Source organism: Ovis canadensis, chromosome 11 (genome assembly GCF_042477335.2).
Source record: "Ovis canadensis isolate MfBH-ARS-UI-01 breed Bighorn chromosome 11, ARS-UI_OviCan_v2, whole genome shotgun sequence".
Lineage (NCBI taxonomy): Eukaryota > Metazoa > Chordata > Mammalia > Artiodactyla > Bovidae > Ovis > Ovis canadensis.
This window is the reverse complement of record NC_091255.1, coordinates 69270790-69287541: the sequence shown is the minus strand read 5'-3', so window position 1 is coordinate 69287541 and position 16752 is coordinate 69270790. Positions and strand designations below refer to the sequence as shown.

The 16752-nt window shown below is 46.3% G+C and overlaps 1 protein-coding gene across 5 annotated transcripts in view; it reads right to left on the bottom strand.

Moving 5' to 3' along the window:
* LOC138414570 (ATP-binding cassette sub-family A member 10-like) overlaps positions 1 to 15005 on the bottom strand; it is a 51622-nt gene extending 36617 nt beyond the window's left edge. For all 5 annotated transcript variants that reach the window (XR_011246894.1, XM_069542241.1, XM_069542242.1 and 2 more), the window contains exons 1-9: positions 14074 to 15005; positions 12095 to 12196; positions 9258 to 9465; positions 6767 to 6931; positions 6337 to 6440; positions 4453 to 4679; positions 3751 to 3892; positions 3339 to 3524; positions 2146 to 2293 (exon numbers count right to left, since the gene is read on the bottom strand). Coding sequence is in view for 4 of the 5 variants with exons in the window: in XM_069542241.1 (XP_069398342.1) it covers positions 2146 to 2293; positions 3339 to 3524; positions 3751 to 3892; positions 4453 to 4679; positions 6337 to 6440; positions 6767 to 6931; positions 9258 to 9465; positions 12095 to 12190 (1276 nt within the window). In the remaining variant the exon portion in view is untranslated. The remainder of the gene's footprint in view (positions 1 to 2145; positions 2294 to 3338; positions 3525 to 3750; positions 3893 to 4452; positions 4680 to 6336; positions 6441 to 6766; positions 6932 to 9257; positions 9466 to 12094; positions 12197 to 14073) is intronic.
* Positions 15006 to 16752: the final 1747 nt, after the last annotated feature.

Sequence of the window (16752 nt, the reverse complement as noted above, 5' to 3'; positions counted from 1 at the left end):
TTGTGCACGGATGCTACCTGTTTATAACTGGAGTTTTGTACTTCTTGACTGCCTCCCTCCAGCTTGCCATCCATATATCTCCTTTTTGCTTTTTGTTGTTGAGTCACTAAGTCGTGTCTAAGTCTTTATGACCCCAATGGACCGTAGCCCACCAGGCTCCTCTCTTCATGGGATTTCCTGGGTAAGAACGCTGGAGTGGGAAGCCGTTTCCTGCTCCAGGGGATCGTCCTGACCCAGGGATTGAACCTGCATCTCCTGCGTGGGTGGGCAGATTCTTTACCACTGAGCCACCAGCAAAGTTCAAACCTCCATACACCCCTGTATATGAACGGTAGAATCAATTACAATATCTGACATTCAAATGAACGTATATTCTAATGATAAGAAACGGGAATATAGGGCAACAGGTAAAAGAAAGAGCAGCTCTGGATCTAAAGCATCAGAAAAAACAAAATGAGATGGAACTTTAATGATATACCCACGGAACATGAATTTCCTGGTGACAAGAAGAAGAAATTCAATAGGCTTTTCCAGAGACCATGAAAAGTGAAAGAAAGTGAAGTCGCTCAGTCGTGTCCGACTCTTTGCGACCCCATGGACTGTAGCCTACCAGGCTCCTCTGTCCATGGGATCCTCCAGGCAAGAGTACTGGAGTGGATTGCCAGTCCCTTCTCCAGGGGATCTTCCCGACCCGGGGATCGAACCCGGGTCTCCCACATTGTAGACAGGCGCTTTACCATCCGAGCCTCCGGGAAGTCCAGAGACCATACGAGAACGAAGGCAGCGGAGCTTCTGCGTGTCACGCTGTGAAACGGGCCAGCACTGCGAGCAGACACAGGGGCCGCGCCAGGAGAGGGGCTGACGAGGCGGACACGCACATGGAGCTGCGCGCAGGAAAGGAAGACGCTGGGGACATGGAGGGAAACGTAAGAGAAACCCGGAGCTGGAAAACGGGGCTTTGAAGAGAGAGGCAAAAAGGAGGAGTGAGGAGGCTTCAGAAACTGAACGTACCAAGAGGAGAGGCTCAAGGCTGGGCCTGAGCCGAGAACGGCTAGAGCTGAGCTGCCAGGAAGGGGGGCTGCGCTGTGCAAACGCGGGGAAACAAAAACGGGAAATACACGCATCCTCACGTGTATGCATTTCACTCGGACAAGAAAAGCATACTAATTATGAACTCGTGGAGGGCTTCATAAGAAAGAACAGAAACGCCACCCATCAAAATCGGAATTAAATTCTAGGTGGAAGTACTGGAGAAAAAAATTATCATATAGTTAAATTGTCCGGGCCACCAGGGGGTTTCCCCAGTAGCTCAGACAGTAAAGAATCAGCCTGCAATGCAGGAGACCTGGGTTCGATCCCTGGGTCAGATCCCTGGGTCAGGAAGATCCCCCAGAGGAGGAAATGGTAACCCACTCCAGTACTCTTGCCTGGAGAATCCCATGCACAGAGGAGCTTGGAGGGCTACAGTGCAGCCGGTCACAAAACTGTCAGACATGACTGAGCTCGCACACAAAGGGAACACAGGCATATTAGTTCCTGGGATTATGTGTGTAGACTACACTTGAGTTTTATAATAATTATTTAAAAGTTGCTTGTAGGGTTTATTTTGTTATTTTATTTGTAGAACATTATATAAAGGTATTCCCGTTAGACTGATTTTTTTCACAAAAAGGAGAAGTTATCCATTAACTTTGCAATGTAAATGTTAATATTTTGAGATGCAGAAGAACAAGTTTCCTAGAGCCAAATACTGGCAGGAGTGATGTAATGAGCTATCTTATCTTATGGCTGTGAACTCAAGGGCTAAGAAGCAGTGTTCTCTAATGGTTGATTTAGGTATCTCCTTTCCTCTCCCGTTAATACACACACACACATATACAGACTCTTTACTTCTTACTTTTATAAAAGATATAAACCAACAGAAACGCAAGTGGTTTTTCATTAAAATGTCTCAACAAAATAGTTCCATTCAGATCATTAAACAGTGAGAGGAAAATGAGGAAATTCTACTGTTTTGAATGTTATTCCTTTCCTCTGCAATCAGAAAGGCTTTTAAAATGACAAGTCAACAAAGAACTGGACACCACCTTTCAAGACACAGAATTACTTTAAATTCAACTTTAATCACATCACACTATTACTTACCAGGCAAAATGTGCTCAAAATATAACGTTAATGTCAAATACAGCAGAGTGTCAAACGCCAGAAGGAAGAAAACCACTATCATTGTGTTTGACTCCCCAGAGGGATCAGGGAAAACAACAGCACTCACGTGGTACTCTTGATGTGAAATCTGAGACCACAAAGGAAAAAATACAGTCAAAGTTAGATACACTGATAAAACTGAACTTCTTCTAATGATGCTGCATAGGCAAATACAATTTCAATTTTAATATTCCTTTTCCTTAAAAAATGCATGGTGAAGCTGTGAGTAGCAGTGTTGCTTTTGACAAATATAATTATTGTCACCGAGTGGGAAATGCTCTAAGACAATTGAAGAACAGAAACTTCATTTATTCATTCACCAGAACTCTTCAGGAAGGCGATTTAGAGAAGTGGGAAAGTGACCAAAAATAATTTTTTCTGGGAAGAGAAGCCCAGAGATGGCAGGGAAGTGAGAGGCCATTTGAAGGGAGTATGAAAATCCCAAGTGTTCATATGTTGCAAATGTGTTAAAACATTAGGTCAGCACTGAAGACTTGAAGAGGTTGATTTTAAGGGTAATAAACACAAAACAGAAGATCACAGCTAAGCTTCACATCGCGTGGTTCTAGCCTCATACATAAATAACAGCACGATTACCCGTGAGCTGATTCCAACATCCTGACTTTGCAGACGAGCAAGGAGAAACTACAGAAGCCCTGTGACCCGCCCGAGGTGACTCCGCGGGAAGTGCCGGAACCGAGCCTCATTCCGGGCGCCTGGCCCTGCGCCCCGCTCAGATCGTGAACAATTATTTTTCTCATTTAAATTTCCCAAGAGTTTACAAATGATCTGTTTGATAACTCTGATAAGATCTTTTTAAAGATTTTTCTGGATGTGGACCATTTTCAAATTCTTTATTGAACTTGTTACAATATTCCTTCGGTTTTATGCTTTCTTTTTTTGGCCGAGAGGCCTGTGGGATCCTAGCTCCCCAACCAGGGATGGAAGCTGGACCCCCTGCATTGGAAGGTGAAGTCTTAACCACTGGGTCGCCAGGGAAGTCCCGATAAGATTTTTTATTTAACTTTTCAATAGCCTAATTTCTTAAAATGCAGGGTGATTGATCATTAAGCTTGAGGAAGTACCAAACTGTCTCAATAATGCTGAAACTCACTAGATGGCTGTGTTCTTACCTGAGCCACCCCAGCAGTGAAGGCAAAAGGGCTAAACAGACATAAAGCCCATCCCAGTGACGACGGGAGTTGTCTGTACAATGCAGTGAAGCCCAGACAGCCCCAAAACACAGTGAAGAGAGAGGCAACCACGCCCGTCAGGATGGGTCTCTTTATCAGCACGCAGAGGAGGAAAGCCAGTGCTATCTGAAGGAAGAAAGAAAAGTTCCAGGGGGTATATTTTTTTCCTCTGAGTATCATGAATTGCAATATTCACTCGTTCATCACGTGAACAAAAACTTTCTCAAAAGCATACAGAAACCAGGTACAAAATGAGAAGCTCTAGGCTACCAACACCCTGAAGAAATACGGATGCTGGCTTATATATCCGAGACTTGAAATAGAATGAGAAATGCACGTTTTGCCAACTCACCAAAGACAGGCCATACAGGGTGAAAAGCGTGACTACCACCATGAAGCCGGTAAGGACAATCATCTGGAATAATTTTATGACCAGAGTCATGAAAACAGATACGACAGAGACGAAGCCAGCATACATGAGCGCCCAGGAGAGCCTGCGGCAGAAGCAGAGAGCTAGTTCAGAATGTCGCACGTCCACAGGCACGCGAGAGGCGGTCACAGCGCACACTCCGGGAATGAACAGGCTGGAGTCACGTTTATTATGAGCGTGAGGCTCTGTGCACTCTAGCGGTGTGATCAGGGGCAAGCCTCTTTTCTCACTTCGTCTGTGAAATGCGATTAATTGTGTTAACTATCTCATATGGTTGTTTTGAGGATTCAATGAAATAATGCCCATGAAGACTTTTGCCTAGCAATGATTAAAATTATCTTAACAAACACGGAATGAATGTTAAAATTAACATCGCCACTGTTGCTTAGCTGCCAAGTCGTGTCTGACTCTTTGCAGCCCCGTGGCCTGCAGCACGCCGGGCTCCTCTGTCCTCCAGCATCTCCCCGAGTTTGCTCAGCCTCATGTCTTTTGAGTCAGCGCTTCTATCCAACCATCTCATCTGCTGCCACCCTCTTCTCCTTTTGCCTTCAACCTTTCCCCAGCATCAGGGTCCTTTCCAACGAGTTCCCCCAGGTATTAACGTGGGATACACAGGCGACTCACCAAAATGCTGACTGCTGCAGACCCATCCCTGTCGCCAGCTTCTTAAATCTTTTCCGTTCCTTTGTGATGTTTAACGAGGCGACATACACAAAAGGGGAGAAGTAAACAATGCAGATGAAAATGAACCACTCGTTTATAATCTCTCCCTTGGAAATGAAAGGGGGCGTCCTCATATTTATTCCAACAACTGATGTCAACTCTTCCATGACAGAATGATTCGCTGTGACCTGAATTGGGATGTTAACAAACACATAAATCAGGTTAACCATAGAAGAAATAGACTAGAAAACAGCATTCATTGTTTTTTTCATTTTCATATAGAAGAGTTTATATATTTCTAGCAGCTTAAAATATGGGGAGATAGAGGTGGAGGGAGGAAGATGAGGCTGGATACATAAATGACTCTCACAGTTCAGGCAAGAGATGAACATGACCTGAATAAATGCTGGTGGCAGAACTGAAGAGAGGTAAGTAGAGCTGAGCTTACAGTTGACAGGGCTGGACGAGAGAGAAGCTGTAACGGTGATGCAGCGGAAGTGACCTCTGATAACCCCCCAGTTAAGTGACGGGCTTTGGCGTTCACTGGAGGTAGAGAAAGGGCTTCCCAGGTGACTCAGCGGGTAAAGAATCCACCTGCCAATGCAATCCCTGGGTCAGGGAGATGGCAACCCATTCTGGCCTGGAGAATCCCCATGGACAGAGGAGGCTGGTGGGCTACGGTCCACGGGTCTCAAAGAGTTGGACTCGACTGAGCACGCATGCATGAGATGGAGAAACTTTTTTAAAGACTGGGTCACGTTTAGAGAAAAACACCCACATGCAGGTTGGAACATACCAATCTGAATTGCTTATGGGGCATCAAGTAGTCAGCTCCTCAGGACTACAGTGGAGCAGGCCTTGCCCATCACCTGTGTTTGTGAACGGTTTTACTGCAATGGAGGCAGCACACTGGTTTATGAGTGCTGCCACATGAAAAATGGAAAGTTGAGTATTTGCAACAGAAACTGTTTGGCCCCCAGACCGCAGAATACTTGCTCTCTGGTCCTTTAAAGGACGAGTTTACTGGTCAACAATTAAAGCAGGGTTCTTACAGTTATCAGCATGTAAGCTGTAAATGAATTTATGGTAAAGGATGGCACCGTGTGGAGAAAGTATGGAGAAAATTGCCTTGAATGGGACCTTGTAGAACCACAGATTGAAAGAGGTGGGAGTGTGACGACGGATAAGACTGCCAGAAGATGGAGAACTGCTGGAAAAGTGGAGAGCCGGATGAGTGCTGTGGTATTTAGCTAAAAGGCCAAGGAAGACACGGAAGGAAAGCGTCACGTGTTAACGACGTGAGCCTTGTTACTGACCTCAGAAAAATCATTTTGGTGGCATGGTGGGAGTAGAAATTTTATTGCGCTGAGTTGAGCTCAAAGGAAGCCAATGGTTTCAAGAAGTAAAGATGTTCAGGGGAAAGACGGTGTTTGAGGAGGAACCGTGAATGCGAGGTCTTGAGAAGAAGGAAAGAAACTGATCGTTGTTAAGTACTGAAGAGAAGAATGCTGTTGAAAAGGGGAAGCTGAAGAAAGAGGTCGTGGACGGAACGCCCATCGCGCCACGCTCCGGATACTGTGCGCAAGGATGGCGCCTCCAGCCCTGGCGCTGAGGCGGGGCCGAAGGACCGGGCGGCGGGAGAGGGCGGCGGAGGGCCCGGGACGGCGGTTCCGCATCGCTGTGCTGGGAAGCGGGAGGCTGTGCGCCCCGACAGCTTCTCTGCTCGGAGAAGGCAACGCAGCAGCCTCTCCTGAGAGGGCAGGATGGAGGAGGAGGAGGCAGGCAAGAAACGCGGGGCAGAAGTACAGACTTCAAACAGGTCTTGGAGGCGGGGCACTTACTTACTTCTATAATTGCAGCATTGATCGCAGTTTGAAAAGCCACAAACCCGTTTTGCCAGTATATTGACAAAAGACAGAAAGCTTCATCACGGAGAGCCCAACAGTGGTCTTCAAAGAAGAAAGACAGGCACATCATTACGCAATGGAAATCAATGAACGGAATGAAAACAGTAACCCCGGTTCTAAAGCGAACTGAGTGTCCGCTCAAAGTCCATGGCGACAAAATCCAGAGCATTTTTAAAGCAAAATCGCAACAAAGGAGCACAGCATTAAATAGCTGGCAAAAGAGTGAGACTCCTCCTGTAAGGAAGACATCCTGAAGGTCGGAAATGAACAGCACACTGCTCCTTGACTTTATTAACGATTCCGTCAGGCATTGCCCATAGGGGATGGGACGAAGCAGCAAAGACTGCAGTCAGTTCTCAGTGGCTTACCCGAGTACTCGAAGTGCTCTCTTACAACCGGGACCCTGTGTCCCCAGCTGAACTTCAGCCGGTATGAGAAAGTGTCGTTGAACACAATCCCCACCATCTCAGAGTCGTTCTTTGGGCGCACTCTGTCCATGGCGTCTTCATTAGGGATCCCAAGGATTGTTCTTCCTGCCAGGTGTGAGAAATGCGACTGATTAGACGAACTTTATTACTAGAGGACACAAGACCAACAGCAATCGCTTAGGTTTCCATCTAGTTATCGGTCCCATGGGTGCCTGTGTGCTAAGCCTCGTTAGTCGCCTCCGACTCTTTGTGACCCCGTGGACTGCAGCCCACCAGGCTCCTCTGTCCATGGGGTTCTCCAGGCGAGGATACTGGAGAGGGTGGCCACGCCCTCCTCCAGGGCATCTTCCCAACCCAGGTCTCCCGCATCTCTGTCTGAGCCACCGGGGTAACCCGCTGGTGCCGTATATTAAGGCATCACCAAGCAGCTGCCTCTAAGTTAAGGGCTGAAAGTCTTTCCTGTTGTTTAAGGCTCAATGTAAATACCTGAGAAGATGGGAACGATATGCCACTGACTCTGAATGCCAGAGGTTTGGGCTGCACGGGACCCCTCAAACATGCATTTTTCCCAGAAGTAAATGCTGCATTACTGCACTGCCCAGGCACTGGTGGAGTGTGAGGCTGCAGAACCCTGAATGGAGGGAGCTCAGATGCTGAGGAAACACAGATACAGGGGCCAACAAGGAATTACTCGGGTCTTTAGCTTCCTCAAGAGGAGGTTCCTCTAGCCCCGCAGAGGTTCAAGGGTCAACTACATTGGTTTTAAAAAAGCAGTTGTGTGTGTCTGCTCAGCTGTATCTGACTCTGAGACCCCACAGACCGTAACCACCAGGCTCCTTCGTCTATGGTTTTTCCAAGCAAGAGCTGTCCTGGCTTGCTGCGGGGTTTAGCATCAACTTCTGGGCCCATTTCTTCTTCTGAGGATTCACTTCCCTAACGTTATGGCACGGAGGCTGCGTGCCTCCACAGCGCTGTTGCTCAGACTACCCTCTAGGACTCGAATCTGGAGCAAAACAAAACAGCACCTGGTCCTCAGTTATCCAGAGCAGGGCCTCGGTTAGGGTAAATCAAACTATTGAGCTCACTGAGGGGAAAAAGCGTCTGTTTCTTTCACCGTAGCATCTTTAAATCTGAGAATGCTAGCTGAGGGCAAAGAGCCTAGAGTTAAGGCTGCCTGGACACATCTCCGCTGCCGCTTATTAAAATCTCAGCTGAGCAACTTGGAACCCTGGTTCCTCTATAAGCAAAGTAGTTCCCAATAATTTAGCATAATCATAATCCCCATTGAAGTAACGAAAAACTGAATTTGTGCACCTATGTGATATGTGACCGTGTGTGTGTGTGTGTGTTTACATATTATCCTAGAAAGATACACACAAATTTTTAGAGGAGGAAATGGTGGCTTGAATGAACGCAAAAGCTTTCATTGTTTGCTTCAGACAAGTTTGTTCTGCTTAACTTGTCTTAGGCTGGCTGTTACTTTGGCAATTAAAATAATTTTAAAATTAAAAATATTTTAAATAACCAGTAAAAATGCTTCAGAATTTGGTGGGGTTTTTCTCTGCCAAGATTATAAGTAGATTTCTATCATATGAAAGTCGTATGCCAAAAGTAATAAACAGCACACAAAAAATCAGGGTACAAAATCAGAGGTAAAGTTAGAACCCACCCAGGCTCTTTGGAGTCAAGGACACTATCTTAAGAATTAAGCTCATACAACATTTATAATGAATGAGTTCACCATATTAAAAGAGATGTTACTTTGCCAACAAAGGTCCATATAGTCAAAGCTATGGTTTTTCCAGTAGTCATGTACAGATGTGAGAGCTGGACCATAAAGAAGGCTGAGCACCAAAGAATTGATGCTTTTGAACTGTGGTGTTGGAGAAGACTCTTGAGAGTCCTTTGGATAGCAAGGAGAGCAAACCAGTCAATCCAAAAGGAAGTCAACTCTGAATATTCATGGGAAGGACTGATGATGAAGCTGAAGCTCCAATACTTTGGCCACCTGATGTGAAGAACTGACTCATTGGAAAAGATCCTGATGCTGGGAAAGATTGAAGGTGGGAGGAGAAGGGGGGCAACAGAGGATGAGATGGTTGGGTGGCATCACCGACTCCATGGACATAAGTTTGAGCAAGGTCTGGGAGATGGTGAAGGACAGAGGAGCCTGGTGTGCTACAGTTCATGAGGTGGCAGAGTCAGACATGGCAGTGTCTGAACAAGAACAACAAAATCTATGTTCCTTTGAGACCTACCCGTACTTGGAGCTTCACACCAAGCCCTCCACCCCATGTGAAATGAGGATCCTGCCCCAGTTGAAAATCACTGACTCACAGGCTGGGTAAATAAACTCAACTTGCAAAACAGACTTCAAATTAAATGCGAACAGGTTGCGTAATAATGAAGCGTGGGCTGCTGAACAACGCACCTTTCATGAAGGCAGCTGCAGCCACCTTATCCATGATGCTCTGGGTCACGTTAGTGACCGGGGTGTAGGCCACCAGCACCGGGTCGGAGTCGTTAAACTCATCCACACGTCCCAAGACCCGAGGCGGCTGTTCCAGGAAATGAGTAGCTCTGAAGAGCTCTGCAAAGAGGCAGAGAGCGAGCCCCGGGAAGAGCACCATGGTCCACTCCTGCAGCGCACGGAAGAGAAAGGGGCCCCGTCACCACGGACTCTTAGACAGAGAGGGGCAGGCGAGCACGCTGAGGACGGACGCACTGCCACCGAGCTCGGCTTCACTTCACTCGCCCACGTCCTCGCTTTCTCAGTTACCAGCTGGCTGTTAGGCAGACCACCATTTCACTCGATAGACAGCCTGACCCAGGGGGCTCAGCCCGGGGCCCTGTGACACCCGAGGGGGCGGGAGGGGCGGGAGGGGGGAGGCAGGCTCAGGCGGGAGGGGACACGTGTGAACCTACGGCCAATTAATGTCAATGTGTGGCAGAAACGCACACGCCGCTGTGAGGCAACTACCCTTTAAACGAAAACAAATTAGAAATAAAACAAAAGAAGCCACAAGGATAGATTGTACAACACGGGGAATATGGCAAATAGTTTATCTCGAGTGGAATATTACAGTTGTGGATCACTCCATTGGACCCCTGTAATAACATGTAATATTGTACAGAAACTATACACCAATTTTAAGAAAACCTTTTAATGTCCAAAAAAGTTTTGCGGTATATAGCAAATATGGGATGGATTTATCTCCAAATATAGCTTTGAGATAACACCAAGTATGTCCATTAATCTTAACCTAGAATCATAGCACCCCTCATATGCTACTGATTATTTGCCCTCATATGGATAAAATAGAAATACACATCATTCCATAAGAGATACTTTTGTCAAAGGGTTTAACGTAAAGTTAAAAATCTATTTTTTAATGTAAATACTGTTTACAAGAAATGCAGACGGCTATAAATCAGCCATGTCCAACTCTTTGCAACCCCATGGACTGTAGCCCGCCAGGCTCCCCTGTCCATGGGGATTCTCCAGGCAAGAATACTGGAGTGGGGTGCCATTCCCCTCTCTAGGGGCTCTCCCCCACCCAGGGATTGAACCCACGTCTCCTGCGTTGCAGGCGAATTCTTTACCATTGAGACACCACGGAAGCCCTTATTGTAAATCAACTATGCTTGAATGAAAGGTTTTTAATTAAAAAAGTTAAAAATCAGAAAAGGAATGTAGACGGCAAAGGAATGAGGTAAACGACAGCCTGAAGCGGCTCCAGGCGAACGCAGAGCACGGGCGTTCAGCCGGAGGACAGTGACCGGCTCCCTGGTTTGAACAAACCAACGTTAAGAGACATTCCAGGGAGCTCTCCGGGGCTCAGTGGCTGAGGCCACGTGCGTCTCCTCAGGGGCCAGGCGCTAGGTCCCACTTTGATCCCAGAGGCCGCACAGTCAAAAAAAACGTTTGACGAGATATTTTAGAGGAAATTTTAGGAAACTGAATTTCGACATGGAATTAGATGACTATACGCAATTGCCGTGCACTCTGTGAAGCGCGCTAGCGGTTACGAAGGAGCCTGTCCTTGATTTTCGTGGACGCTAGTGGAAGCCTTCAGTGGTCATGTCACACGTGCTAAGAGAGGAGCTGAGGGAGGTGAAGAGAGGCAGCCACACCAGCAGATGCTAACAGGTGTCACACCTGGGCTGCAGGTGAGCTGGACAGGAAGTGAGTTCACCGGGCCATTCATCCTAAGCTTGAGGTCTTAAACATTCCGTAAGCTTTTTAAAAATTGACTTGGACGATCACTGTAAAGGTTACCCTATATCAACACAGCAACTAAAATATTAGAACTGAATGCTTCAAAAGCTAAGGATGACCGTGTACTTCAATAAAAAATAAAAAATTAAAAAACAGAAAAAAAAAAGAACTGCTATTTTTCAGCGGAACATAGCTTCTGTGTAGCCACGGCAGCTCCAGGGTGTGTTTCTTGAGAACATAAGCAAAATCCTCACCTCAATGGCCTTGACCTTATACTAGAGACTGAACAGAGGGCGAAGACGCTGACAAGCAGGGACTCAGCTCCCTGAAACTACTCCAAGTTTGCAAAAGCATAATCTTCAAAAGAAATCCCCCAGAGTTCCCAAATTTTTGCTCAGAAGCCATTTCCCCAGTCCCATGAATTAACAAGGGCCTCCCTGTGGCTCAGTGGTAAAGAGTTTGCCTGCCAGTGCAGGGGAGGCAGGAGACCCATTAGATCCCCGGGTTGGGAAGATCCCCTGCAGGAGGCCATAGAAGCCCATCCCAGTCTTCTTGCCTGGAGAAACCCATGGACAGAGGAGCCTGGCGGGCTACAGGCCACCGGGTTGCAGAGAGTCAGACAGGACTTCGTAATGAAACAAAAACAATTCACAGAATCTTGTCAAACCGTCCCCAGTAGAGTGTGATGGTTCACCTGTTTAAAATCTACTTGCTCCCCACCCCCACCCAACCTTTTTTCTTACACTAAAGTTGGCCTGGGGTAAATCAGGATAATTCCACAAGTTTCAAGTGGATTATTTACTTGGTGAATGGCTAGTTATGTTCAATAAAAAGTTATCTACTTTGCTTTTTAGGAGCAAACATATGAGCCTGCGTCTTTTGCCATAAATATTATCCTATTGCGCAACGTTTGCAAAACATTACCTTGGGAACTCCAAATCAGCCAGCCCATAGAATTTGTGATCATAAAAAGGCAATATAAATGGCATAATGTGAAATGACGGATTTTCATTCACTAAATATGGAAAGATATATATTGTGAACCATACCAACACGCTCTCTTTTTTCATTCTCCATTTTCTAAGAAAATTCTTGTGCAGAAGGGCCCGAGTCTGTTGACACACGCTCCTCTCTTTTTTAATCATTTTGTCCTGTTCATCAACAGAGAAGGCAAAATCAATACTACAGAGCAATAGCCAGTCAAGAGAAAGGACAAAAAAACCCCAAACAAACAGTTAAAACAAAGCTCCTGAACACACAGTCCCAGGAGCCCTGGCTGAATTCCTCATTTGACATTACTGTTAACACACATGCAGTGTTTTTAAAGATTATAAAGTGGTAACGAATATAAAATGTCCTGCCAGCTGACCTTTCTCTGAAGGCTCGATGGTTATGAACAAGGTAAGGGCTGTGGTGTGGGAGCTCTTTTCCTTTTTGTCCCAAAAGCAGATTTTCCTGCCACATCCTGACTTTGCAACAATCTAAAGCAAATAACTAACACAACATTGCAAATCAAGTGTACGCCAGTAAAAATAAATTAAATCAGAGAATAAGACGTTAGCAACGTTAAGACCCTGATGCTGGGAAAGATTGAAGGCAGGAGGAGAAGGGGGCGACAGAAGATGAGATGGTTGGACGGAATCACCGACTCAGTGGACCTGAGTTTGAGTAAACTGTGGGAGATGGTGAAGGACAGGGAAGCCTGGTGTGCTATAGTCCGTGGGGTCACAGAGAGTCGGACATGATTTAGTGACTGAACAACAATAAAGTTTAGAATCCAAAACACATTTGCCTTTGACTTAGTACTTTTTAAAAATGCATAACGGGAATAAAACCTCCTCCGGTTTTCTGTCCACTGGAGATCTGCACTTTGAAAGGCACGCTTTTGGAGGCTGATGTGATGACATCTAGTGGTAAACACAGAGGATGAGACGGTTGGACAGCATCACCGACTCGATGGACATGAGTCTGAGTAAACTCTGGGAGCTGGAGCTGGACGGGGAGGCCTGGCGTGCTGCACGGTCCCTGGGGCCACAGAGTCAGACACGACTGAGCGACTGAACCGACTGACTGAGCGAGTGGTAAAGAATCTGCCTGCAAACGCAGAAGACAGTCCCCAGGTGGGGAGTAATCCCCTAGAGGAGAAAGGGGCAGCCCACTCCAGGGTCCTTGCCTGGAGAATCCCGTGGCAGAGGAGCCTGGTGGGCTGCAGTCCGTGGGGTCACACAGAGTCGGACACGACTCACACACAGAGGAAACCAAGGGGAATCATTGCACAGGCCTTTTCAGGGACCCAGGGCACATTTCTACTCTTGAAACTCACGGGTCCCCCTTTAGGACTTAAGTCTGTCGGACACACAGCTGGAAACCAGGAGCCTGGGCTAGTGAGTGCGACTCGCTGCTGCTGCGTGTAGACCGCCACGCGTGTCAGAGGGGTCTCCTCTGTTTTCAGTTTAAAATGCCAGAGATGATCATTTGGTATCACGGTTCTGGTGACTTGCATGCACTCAAATAAACGCTGATGCTACATACAAACTGCAGTATTTATAGAACTTGCTGGGTTTCCTTTTCTTGATGAAAGGAAAAGGTAAAGCTACCAAATGCCAAAATAATCTCTAAATTCTAACTTGAGAAAGTTTCTAAGGGAAAACATTCATCTTCATGAAAAGAACATAGAAAAAACCACGAGGAGAAGCAACTTGTCCTGTTCGTGCACGGTCCCAAGAAACAAAACTCTGCAGGGTCTCAAATGGCCAACCAGACAAGCGCAGACCCGACAGAGAAAGAGACCACCCTTTGCACACGTTTCTGGATCTGCCTTGCACTTTGCTATCATGCTACACCACCATTTGACTGCGTGGAGAAAATGAAACTCCTCATCAGGTCCACCACACAGAACAGAATAATTTAGAAATATCACAACTATATAATAATTTTAACCATGTCAATCAAGACGCTTGCCATTGATTCTGCCCTTTGTACCTCATTACCTTATGCGGAATGAAAGGTAAAAACAAACTCAACTTACTGTCAGGAAAGTAAGAGTGAAGGGCACCTTTGATGCCCTGGTTTCTTTCTGTCCAGGAGAGTTTAAAGAATCCTTCAAGAGCTTTCCTTAAAGCTGTCTTCATTCAGTCTGGCTTCTGCAAACAGGCCGTGGTCTGTGTGGGAAGCGCCTGCCAGACACATCCTCTGCTTGGGAAGCTGCTTTCCTCTCGAGTCTTTCCTCCCGTCCAGCTGTGCCACAGGGAGGCTGCAGCCGCAGACCGTGCCCAAGGCTGTCACGTGCGCTTGCTATTGCTCTGTCTTTCTGGCACAGGCAAAACAGCAATCAGATTCCAAAAGGGATTTTTAAAAACCCAGGCCTGAGTAAGTCTCTATTAGCTCTGAATTATTAAAACTTTGAGAGCCAACACAGAAGAGAACAGATTTAAAAGAAGGGAAGTTGAACGGAGGCCGTGAGAATGATCTCAGAAACGAGAGTAACTTATTCAGGAAAAATGTGAGCAAAGACTTTCCCGCACGGCAGGCAGCTAAGTGGTGTTTGCGGCTGCTTGGCTCCTATGAGCCAGGAAGTATGCGTCTTATGCAAGCGCGCTTGGTTCTGTCTGACTCTTTTCGACCCCACAGACTGTGTAGCCCACCAGGCTCCTCTGTCCATGGGATTCTCCAGGCAAGAAGAGTGGAGTGGGTTGCCATTTCCTCCTTCAGGGGATCTTCCTGACCCAGGGACTGAACCCTTATCTCCTAGGTCTCCTGCACTGGCAGGTGGATTCTTTACCACTGCATCCCCTGGGAAGCTGCTAAAAAGTATGCTAAGGGTTTACAATGAATTATTTAATTTACACTCAAAGCAAACCTGTGCGGTGGGTAGGATATTTTTACACATTTCATAGGTTAGAAACAGGAGACTCAAAGGTGACATTATTTGCAGATGTTCAAATAAAACCTAGTAAATTCAAATAATTTAGACTAGATGGGCAGAATGGTTATTTTTTTAAGCTGCAAAAATACTGGACATTCTCAGAATTGTAAATAAACCCATCTTTCACAATTTTAACTGTAATCAGCACATTTCTTGGGGATGTGTACACAATAACCACTCAGGAAAGTGAAGGACAGAGAGAGGGTGGGGCACTCAGAATACTGGAGCTGTTTCCATTTTCATTAAGATTATGGAAATAAGGACTTGCCTGGTGGTCCACTGGCTAAGATTCCACACTCCCAGCGCAGGAGGCCTGGAGTCAATCCCTGCTCAGGGAACTAGGTCCTGCATGCCCCAACTAACATCTGGCACAATCAAACGACATTTAAAAGAAACAAAAAGAATATGGAAATAAACATTTTATTTGACTTTCATTGGATCCCCTCCTGTCGTTAGCCACACTCCTCTTGTTTCCCCACTCGTTCTTTGCTGGAAGTACAAGTCCATGAACTAGAAAACAACAAATATTTAACCTGGTTCCAATCCCAGGCATGGATGACAATATTTATTTTAATGGATGGGAAAAACAACTTAAAATCGTATCATAATAGACACACGCTTTCTCAGTAACCTGCATTGAAAGGGTAACGCACCCATCTCCGTAACTTTAAGGACTGTAGTCTCCAATGTGATGCAGTGAAGCGGTTACAGGGTTAGGTGTTCTGAGACCCGCATTTCTAACTGTCATGCATAGGTGCTTGCCTCGGACAGGTGACATCTGTAAGAGGCTCCGACTCTTTCTGGTCTGGCTTCTGTGCCTTGATAACAGTGCAGCTCTACTATGGGGTCACAATTCTGAAATCCGCCAGACCGGGGTTTATGGGTAACTGCGCTGCGCGATGTCAACCCAGCCCTCATCACCCCACTTACAGATCTATATTTCTTTTTAAAATTGAAATATAGTTGATTCACAATATCATGCTAGTTTCAGGGATACAACAGTGGGATTCGATTATCTCTATTTTCTAAGATTCTTTTACCTTATAGGTTATTACAAGACATTGACCCGAGTTCCTGAGCTATACAGTAGGTTGCTGCTGTTATTTATTTTACATACAGTGGTGCGCATCCGTTTACCCCACACTCCTGACTTACCCTCCCCCGTTCTCGCTCCCATTTGATACACACAGGTTTGTTTTCTATCTCTGCGAGTGTTTCTGTTTTGTATATGGATTCATGGGAATCATTTTTCAGATTCCACATGCAAGGGACATCATGTAATATTTGTCTTTCTCTGACTTACTTCACCAAGTATAATTATCTCCGGGTTCATCTATGTTACTGCAAATGGCAATATTGCATTCTCATTTATGGCTGAGTAATATCTCCCCCCCCACCCGTCACACACACGTGTATAGATACAGGCATGTTTCACGTCTTCCTCAGCCATTTGTTGATGGCGGTTCGGTTTTCCGGCTCTTGATGATTACAGCTGTGACGAGCACTGTAAACACAGCTGTAATGAACGCAGGGTGCATGCGTCTTTTGAGGTTACAGTTTTTTGCAATATACGCCCCTGGGCTTCCCAGGTGCCACGAGTGGTGGTCAGGAACCCGCGGTCACGGCGGGAAAGGAAAGAGAGGCAAGTGGGGTCCCTGGGTGGGGAAGGGCCGCTGGAATAGGTAACCCACTCCTGCATTCCTGCCTCGGAAATCCCACGGACAGAGAGACCCAGCAGTCCACAGAGGCTGGAAGAGCTGGACGCGACTGCTCAACCGTATT